The sequence below is a fragment of the Vollenhovia emeryi genome, unplaced genomic scaffold (assembly GCF_000949405.1).
Source record: "Vollenhovia emeryi isolate VEMERY1.0 unplaced genomic scaffold, V.emery_V1.0 DF939186.1, whole genome shotgun sequence".
NCBI classification, from domain to species: Eukaryota; Metazoa; Arthropoda; class Insecta; order Hymenoptera; family Formicidae; genus Vollenhovia; species Vollenhovia emeryi.
This window is the reverse complement of record NW_011967180.1, coordinates 21801-32195: the sequence shown is the minus strand read 5'-3', so window position 1 is coordinate 32195 and position 10395 is coordinate 21801. Positions and strand designations below refer to the sequence as shown.

Genomic DNA, 10395 nt, shown 5'->3' with positions numbered 1-10395 from the left:
AACGTTTCGTTGCTATACCCAGTGAGAAATGATTCGTCGATCGATATCGAAACGATGTCGAATCGACGTCAATTTGACGGTATCGATGTCGATTCGACATCGTTTCGACATCGATCGACGAATTATTTCTCACTGGGTAATATTAACAATGAACGCGGAATGAATCGGGACGATTCAATCGCACTTCAAATGTCTTTGTAGAAAATGCAATGATCGGTGTCGCGTTTCCTTCAAATTTGCACGAAAAATCCATATTACAAGATATTAAGATATTTCGTAAAATAATATTCAAACTGACACGCGTGGTGTTTTCGTTTGCGAACGCGACTCGCTTTGTTCTTTCGAGGTCACCGGAACAAAGCCGCCGGCAGGCAGTTTAGAACCGCACGTCGTAGCGTGAGGATCTCTCGAGATCGCTCTTCGTGTACAATACGTACATTTACCTGTCGCAATATCAATTAAGTATTACTCTCAGTGATTCGTGAGAGTGATCGAAGTGACAAGTACTCGGTTCAATTAGATATGTATGTATGTATGTACATATAATACATACTACAAGTGATATATGTGTCCACTCGTGGAAATCAAAGTGACACGCGGGAGGATCGAACTGTAACGACATCGCGTAATTTCGCACGATCTATGATCACAATTGATCATTCATTTAAGATACAGTTGAGTGCTGAAAACAGTTAATATCGAGAGTGTCGTATAAAGTGTCGCGCAATTATACTTTATTGCACTTTTCATAAAAATGAGCATTGTGTGAATTTGACAAGAAAAGAGGGTGACATCGAGCAACAGCGGCGCAATCGTGCGTTCTACTTCCGTGCGATAAAAGATCGCGATATTCGCGGGAGTGTCTGAAATGTAATGTCGCGCTTATCTCACGGCTGTCTCGTGTCGCGCTTTGAAAGCTCTGCCAGTTAAAATATTATTTCTTTAGATTCTCTCCGAAGGGAGAGAGAGGCCCGAGTAATATGTCGTATCGAGTGATTCTAATAACGAGACGCCGGAATACAGCACCCGTTCGTTAACCTTTCATAAATTCGTACGTTTCGCGCCATTTAATTAATGCGCCGGCATTCTTCTGTATGCACAATATTAATAATGTAGCTTCTAGATTCGCAAAATTTACGAGTTCAATACGCGTTGTGCGTGCAATATTTAATTTTAGCCGCGAGTTTTTGATTACTCGATGCGTTTATTTTACTAGCCGTCCACTTTTCTCGCGTATTATTGCGTCAAGTTACCGACGCATTCGAACGGGGTGCCGGGGGTGCTGGAGTGATTCTACACCCTTTGCACTTTTTGCATCTAGAACTGTCGATTTATGAAAACACTTGTGTAATATATAACAAATTGTGTGGCTTTTGTGTACGGACCGACAGTGTTTCACTAATCGGACTAAATCGGACAACAGCATGGTATCGTTGAAATTAAATTTAGAAGCCTAGCAAAAACATAGATTACAAGTGAATAGACTTTTTGTTGGGATTTTAAACTTCATTTCAATGATACCATGCTGTTCTCTGATTTAGTCCGATTAGTGGAACACTGTCGGTCTGCACACAAAACCACATAATTTGTATATTACACAAAAAAAAAAAAAACGTTTTCATGAATCGACAGTTCTAGGAGCAAAAGGTGCAAAAGGTGCACAATCGCTCCAGAATCTTCTCAACGTTCCGCGGAACGTATCGGGATAATCGTCGTTACGGTTCTTTCAAGTTTGCACGAAAAATCAATATTAACGTCGTCAAAACATTTCGAAGGTCGCTAGTGGATTTCCACGAAATCTTGGAGTTGTTTACGTCGGCGGGCGCGACCAGGGTTGCCAGATTTGGCGATTTTACGCCAAATTGGCGATTTCTAGAGACCATTTGGCTCTGAAAAATTGCAGTTGGCGACTTGGCGATTTTAATTTTTTTGACGATTTTGACTATTTTTTTGGCGATTTTTGCAATGTGGCGGCGAGTGTTGATTAATGGCCGATTTTTCACTTCCCGATAAAATTATCCGGAGGTTAATCTCAAGTTTTAGCCAATCACGTGCATGGAACTGGTAGTTTATTAATTTTCCTGGTTAACTTTAACCGCAACATAACTGGATGTGAAGAAATCGGGCATAAGTGTGATTCGTTGAATCCAAAGGTAAGAATCAATCATATTTAAATTGCTACTTAACTGCTTAGTGATCAGTCGAATAAATATATGTTTCTGAACGTCTCGAGTTATCTGGAATAAGATTACAAAATGCGAGTCTAGGCTTGACATCATTTTGACTTTATTTTAAGTTTCATCTTGATTTCTTGTTCTACTAGGTGAGATAGTACTGAAACTGGCGCTTTTTTGACGATTTGAGTGACCTCTAATGGCGATTTTGGCGATTTGGGTGACCTCTAATGGCGATTTGACAGTTTAAATATCTGGCAACCCTGGGCGCGACACGAAGTCACCGGCACGCAGTTCAGAGGTGTGCGTCGTAGCGGTAGGACCTATCGACTACTCTTCGCGTACAACACGCATTTGCCTGCCGCACAATCAACCAAGCGTTACTTTCAGTACTGATTCGCGAGTGTATCGAAGTGGAATACTCGGTGCGCATCGCACGCGATGATATATTCGCTCTCAAAGCGACGGGAGCGCCGAAAAACATCGCATCGCCTACTTTCGCGTAATCCGCGATCTCAAGTTCCATTGAAATACAGTAGAGTCTCGGGAACAGTTAACATCGGAAGTGTCATAGAAAGTGCCGTGTGATTATTGTCGACTGTACTTCCGCGAGTGTTGCGTGTGTTGCGATGCGGAAGTGCGGCGGTTCGTGTCGCGTCGCGTCGCGTTCGGGAGTGCCGTTTAAATCGAACTAAAGACATTTTCGAAGTTTATTTGAAGAATAGTATTTGTTAAGTGTCCGTGACAGAACAGAATATTTTACACGGACAAACGGGAGTGTACAATCGCGCGAAAGATCATTGCGTTTTCGCGAGTGTGCCGGAGGACAGTCTTCGTGGAGAAGGAGGCCTAAAGGCATCGGGCGCTGTACAATCAACGTACCGAATTAACGTACAAACTTTGCTGCTGCGCATCGGGTGGTAAGTTAGAAACTTTTTTTATTCAGGCAACGAATCTACATCCTGTAGATCGTAGATTGTAGATAGTAGACCATAGATTAGTATATCTCGTAGATCCGTTGCCCTAAAATGGATAGGTTACAAACAACAACGGCAATTCATTCGCTTATTAAATATGTATATTGAATCTCCGGAGAAAAGTTGAAACGATTTTCAATGTGAAGGGTTAGGTGCCCCTGGAATTCTTGTGTCTCGGTGCCTCGAGAGCAGTGGTTTCGGCGAGAGTACGCGACGTCGATTCGCGAAATTAATTAGAATGAGAAAAAAAGAAATAAAAAGAAAAATCCCGATACGTATAATGTAAAGAATACTATAATAGTGAAAATATCTGGGGCCCGATTCTCGAAATCATTCGAAGAAGAAACGTATACGAATATTCTGCTCTGGCAAAAAAGATGCAAGTCGATTGGTTAAAGCCATGCGAATAGCCAATCAACTTACAACCTTTCTGTAAGAGCAGAATTTTCGCATACGTTTCTCCTTCGAATAAATTCAAGAATCGAGCCCCTGAGTCAATGATTGAAAAACGACTGTCGTTAACTCTTTGCCGAAATGACGGCTATCGGGGGCAATCGCGGAAGAACCTGGGATTCATTCCTTCCTGTAGAGTTTCTTTCACTTTCTTTTAATTTCATGGAGTTCAACAAATCAAAGTATATTGAGCTCATTTTCCATGTCGAGAATCGTTGAACCACGGAATCGCAGAAATGACGCGAATTAGGGCGGATATTACACAGTTGGAAAATTTGTATTTTCTTGTTAAAAAAATGCCGGTTAAAATTGTTGTATTAAATGTTTAACACATTCACGTGTTGATTTGACTTATTGCTCTTGTATTAATTGACCTCAAATGTAAAATTATTCATATAAGTGAAAAGAAATGTTAAAACAACACAATGTGTACTTATTTTTTAATCTTACACATTACATATGTTCTATATTATTAGTAACAAGATTTATTTGTTAAAATTTACAGAATAAAATGTTGATTTTATTCTATATAACATAAGTTAGCGATTTCGAACCGTCATTTGGCTTATTACATCTGTAAAATGTAAAAATTACATTTTTTAAATTCATTTTGTCATTAAAAACATATTAATTGTACACTAAATTTATTTCAAATTATTTTGAGTTTTGCATTTATTTTGTGTTAAAATATTAACAGAGTATTAGTGTGATCATTTAACATATCCATATTATGTTAAATTAACACAAAAATTTGTGTGGATCGTTTGAGACATGTGACATCTGTTAAATTTAACACAAATTTTTCAACTGTGTAGTGATGTATTCGTCGAGCTAATCTCTTGTAGCCTATCCATTTTTTTATTAACGAATTGACGTATAAAGTGAAACAATATGACGTGAGATTCTAATATATTTTGTCGATACATTTTTTAAAATGATTTTTATAAATTATTTAAAGTTATTGATTAACTAATAATATTCAATTGTAATATCGGTATCTATCGCGCAGGAGGTTTTTTTCCTTTGGATCTTACGTCATTTATTCTGCATGTCTCATGATACTCGTATATGTATAACACTTTCAAGATGCGTGAATAAGTACATGCATAGCCATGCGCATCTTTGTATTTTTGCGGTCGATTTTCGCGATCGATTTTCGCGATCGATTTTCGCAGTCGATTTTCACGATCGGTTTTAAAAAAATTTTTCAAGCAATTATTAATTGTTTAATTTTATCCATATTATAAATTTAATTTATCGCGGAATATATTTAAAATAAATATAACGCGAAGTAAATTTTTTTCTACATCTATACTTGAATTTTGATTTCAAAGATCGAGTCATGAAGAGATGATCAATTTTTTCAAATAAAAACGGGAAAATATAATTGATCAGTTTTATACAGTACATTTTTTTTAGATTTATTATTTTCTTTAATTGTATTCGTGTAATCGGACATTTTTCGATACGATCGACGCTCGTGTATTATAGTTCGAACCGTACGAAATATCTGTCGGTGACGATAACAACTCGACTATGGAAGAAGTTTCCTTCCTTCCTGATCTCTGGTCAAAATGACCAGATTGTATGGCCAGGAGCAACGAAAGGTATGTCCAATCTGGCCCAACGAAGGAAGACTAGATACGACGAGGTAAGTGGTCAATATTGGCCACTCTGATGGAGTACCTAAGTAAGGTGCTGTACAAAGTATACTTTGATTTCTTTTGATTTGTTACAATTCGGGTGGGTTGTTCTTCTTTATACATTCTCGCATATGTGCGAGATTGAAAAGATTCCTATTAAACCCTAAATCGCCCGCGTATTATAACTCGAAATCGGCCCTTTTATAAAAATCGCGTTGCGGTTTCAGTAGAAGACTTTTTTAGGTCTATTATGTTGAAATACGGGTAGGTAGGAAAATGGATAGGGCTATAAATCGGAATACGCATAGGTAGGGATTCCGGTAAACAGGAACAGGGGGACATAACTTGATAATTAAAAAGATAGTTAAAATTATAACTGTATCGAATAAATTTTAATTAAATAGGAATTACATAGTATTTGAATCGATAGATTTTTGTTTGCAATTGATCGATAAATTTTCCTTTACAACTTACTTTTTCGTATGCACATTAATAAAAAATGTTACGCGCCCAGTGCGAAATCATGTGACTGTTCTTCTGCTGCACGTTGTAAGTAAAATCTGTACGATTTGAGGCATGTTCTATGTAAATGCAGTAACATTTCAGGTAAAAAAAGTATCTTCACCTCGATCTTCACTTACTACTTATGTCCATTTCCCTTCGGATCGATTGAGATCGAGCTTTTGAATGTGTAATTCTTAATCTAAAAATATTTTTCAAATTTTCATTGGATTTGCTATAAATCGTATAACGATTTTAGAAACAAGAACACAGGATAAAATATACTCTTACATAAACTAGCTTCTTTAGTTATTTATAATTATTGATGCAAATGAACAGTTCTAGCTGAAGAGAACAATCCATGTTTAAAAATGAAGGTAAACAGCGCTCAAGAATAAAAATACACACGTGAGCCAGGGATTCATTTTTTATGTGATTGTATAATAATTTAATAATTATCATAATATTGTATATAATCGTCTTCAATAGTTTCAATACATATATTACTTTTTACAATAATATTATTTACATATAATAAGCAATACACATTTCTACACAATATTAAAATTTGTACGGTAATTTGAGGGTATATTGCTTTCATTTTATCTGCATATTGTATTTAATTCACATCGCTTATCGTGTACGCGCTTATTTCACATATGAAATGAGATCGCGCGCAAAGTGTGCCAGCCATTTATTATCTGGGGCTCAATTCTGTACACGCTTACTGACAAATGTAAGTGTCGTTAATGATGTGCGTAGCATTTTTATTATATATTATACCTGCGCAACAACACCGACAATTGTCGGTAGGTGGTATCAGAATACAGCCTCTGACTAATACTATACGATGCACAGGGATAAGATTTCGTTCGCGCATTTTTGAACATGAATTTACTAGATATTTACACGCAAAAAGTTTCTTATTGGGTTAGACACGTACAAAATGGACCACGAATAAAAGCGTTTCGATATGGAAGCAGTAATATTAACAGATGCAAGTGATAGGAAAAGCAAAGGCCGATGAGTCATTAAGATAGATGGACGGATAAAATGATTCGATGATTATTTCAGTTATTAAGTTGTTTCGTCGTGTTCTTTCGTAAGAAGTGTATTTCACGGCTGCTTTTATCAATTATTCAATTAAAATAATTGTCGAATTAACCTAATAATAATAATATGTCAAAATTTATTACAAAATACAGCAGACTCTCGATAATTCGGCCAGTCCTTGCATAAACATGTGCCAGATTTGCGATTTGCTGGATTACTAAGAATGCATAAAAGTTTTATAGTAATTCATCAGTTTCAGTAGTTCTTTATTCTATTTAGGGTAACAAAGTGAATAGAATATACAATTTATAAGCAGACATACACAATAAACGTTACTTAATGCCTATATAATGCTTATATGTGGCTAATGTTCCGCCACTTGGGCGCCACACATTCCGCTTGCTAACATTTAAAAAGAAATTATAGTCACAAGTGGCCGAATTAGTGAGAGTCCACTGTATTAATATTGTGAAATTTTTGACGTGGTAAATATTATAAACATAAATTATATAATTTTGTGAACATAGCGAGATAGTACAATTTCCTACTGAAAATTCTTCCTGCGTTTTTCATAAAATTGAATATAATTTTGAAAGAGATAAAACCTCTTAACATACAATGAAACGAAGTAGCCAAAGAGATGTACAACATACACATATACATACATATCAGTACGTCTCTTTTTAGTTTATAAAGTTTGTTTACAAACGTATGTAATTCAATACGAAACTTCATCTTTAAAACATTTTTAATATAACCATTGTAACTATTGTGACATTTCACTTTTGTTCATACATTCCAATATCTCTTAGTGTTTTCAACTTTTTAATATCTTTCATACATCTTGATATTCGTTCGTCAGATCCTATTGTAACGACCTGAGTGAGTTATGTCGTCATTGATAACTAATGAGGTCGAGATTAAATGAGATTAAACAATAGAAGAAAATCATCTAAATTTAAGAATACGTCGACTGGTTATTTATCATCGATGGATGCAAACAGCGAAATTTTTTGCAGAGTTATACAATAATTTCAATGCACTAGTTATACTGTGGTTTAGGTGTTGTCGCTATAACTATTGATTGAGCCTGCTCAGAACTTGATCGCCGTTATTGAGATACGATAATCTAAGCCTTCTGAAATGATCGGCTCGCGTAAAAATATATGGCGCAGTCTCGGTACACTTGGCGCGAAACATTATCCGTCTCTTAACCCTTTGAAGCATACATTTTTCTATTACAAAGTTTTTAAAAAATTTAATCTTAAAAAACTTGGTCAATAATGAATTCGTCCGAAAAAATTGCTGTTTTTCATATTTGTTTATTTATAAACCTTTCACAATAAATATTAAAGACTACTAAACTTTTTTATATTCTTTTGTTGCTAAGATATCCTAAAATGCAAAAAACCCGACCTAAATGCGTTAACTAGAAATGAAATGGCCAAAAAGTAAAGAAGTTGAGGTGGTTGATCAAGTCTCATTTTGACTAGAATAGTTGGGAAAGAACTACCTTAACCCAGGATCTGACGATCGAATCAATGCCCTTCCCACCCCCGGCTTTTATCATTCTTCTTTAAGAGTTCTCTTTCGGAAGTCGCAGTAATTCTGGCGATAATATTATACTTTAAACTTGCGTCGTCAAAGCTAACTGCACACCTCTCTTAGTTAAAACATTTTTCTTCTGCGCCAAGTTCTTGGATTCACTGATAATTGTAATGTTTGATCGTGATGTCATGGTTACCGCCGTGGTGGAAGTCTTGCTGAAAAGTAATCCCTTTTCCCCTTCCTCGTCGTTGAGCTCTAGCCTGGAGTGTCCAGGGTTAGTTTGCAGTCCGTCAGCGTTAGCTTTGTTCTTCCGGAAAAATACACTGTTCTCGTTGATACGTTGATTCACGTCCTTTCCAGTTACACAGATGCATGCCTTTAGGAAACTCTTTTTGAAGTTGTCACTCAGGAAAGCATAGAGGATCGGATTCATTGCGCTGTTGCTATAACTGAGGAAACCGGCTAAGAGAAAGCTCGCGATGCTCATGCTGGTCTGACACTGTCTCGGTGGGGTGAATATCAAAGCTAATTGGGTTACCCAGTAGGGTAACCAACAGAATATATACACAGTAATCACCGTTAAGACTAGTCTGGTAACTTTTCGATGCCGCTTTCTCTCCTTCGATTTGTTTTGCGGACCTACTGTTCGTAACTTTTTTATCACTAGAAAGTAGAAGTTTAATATGAATATGAGGGGAAGGACAAAGCCTAGAATGAAAGTGTAAAGAATAAAAGCAGTCTGGCCGCCGCGGTCATTGGGCCAAAAGATATTACAACTGGCATGCCCATTTGGGTATTCCATGGTGTCCGCATAACGAAAGACCGGTATCATAAAGAGAATGCTAGTAGTCCACGCGGTAAACGAAACTATTTTGGAGATGAAAGGCGTGCGTATCTTCGAGGATGAAATAGGATGGCACACAGCAACGTAGCGATCAGCACTCATGATGAGCAGGAAGAGACTGCTTGTAAACTGATTGATAGTCGTCGTGGTCATGTATGCCTTGCACATGAATTTACCGAAAACCCAATTGTGGACGTTCATCGTCGTCACTAAGAACGGTATACCGATTAGGAAGCACTCGTCTGCGATCGCCAAATTCACGATGTACATGTTCGTGACGGTTTGCATACTTGAGAAGCGTAGAATGACGTATATAACCAAAGAATTCCCAAGGACTCCGACGATAAAGACGATTACGTAAAGGACCTGATTGAACAGACCAACAAACGACAAATCAACCACGCAACTTATGTCCGTGTGGTTCGTTGAGTTGTAAGTAAAGTTGTAATCCATTATTCCCTGCCAATTATCTTCGCACGATTCAGAGATCATTAATTTGACGGTTGCCACCTTTTGGGATGAGCATTTCTCTTGCTGCACAGTAGATTTTGCATTTGTAGACTTTGAAGACTAGAATCTGAAACACACGAGAAAAATACAAAAATTGGTAAAAGTAAAATTTTGATAAAATTAGGCTATAATAAGATGATTCAAAGATATTTATTATATCCATAAGAGCAATTCTTTTACATTAGAAATTGAGATTACGTAACAAAGGAATCGCTGTCATGTACTCGGTGTTTTCACGATTCAGTTACATACATCTCTGTAATAAAAAATGAATATATAGGAATGTACTTAGAGTATTATTTCATAAAGCATAAAATGTTGTTTTTCGTCTTTCAAATAAAGTCAGAAAACGCAATCTTCATGCTTTTTCTTCGAATGCACATTGAAATATCACCTGTCAAGAGTGTCAGGTGACTTTGCGCTGCGTTCCCAAGATTTGGACTCAAGATAGTTGCTTTTTAATGCACTTAAAGCTATCAACAAAAACTGCATGAAATTATTGGTCAACCCAATATAATCAATACAATCAATATTATTTTTCCACATACTATCAAAATATTCTTTTATTATTTACAATTAAAATTCTAATAGTTACAGTTATATTTATAAATAGTTACAGTTAAAATTCTAAAATTCAGTCTGTAAGAATAAATATATTGTTGATTAAAAATTATATTTTAACAATTCTGTTA

The 10395-nt window shown here is 36.3% G+C and overlaps 1 protein-coding gene across 1 annotated transcript; it reads right to left on the bottom strand.

Annotated features, from left to right (window-relative positions):
* Window positions 1-8221: 8221 nt before the first annotated feature.
* LOC105562517 (somatostatin receptor type 2-like) lies at window positions 8222-9764 on the bottom strand. Its single transcript, XM_012013424.1, has one exon. The coding sequence runs from the start codon at window positions 9683-9685 to the stop codon at window positions 8429-8431; it is 1257 nt and encodes a 418-aa protein (XP_011868814.1). The 5' UTR covers window positions 9686-9764; the 3' UTR covers window positions 8222-8428.
* Between the last annotated feature and the right edge of the window lie 631 nt (window positions 9765-10395).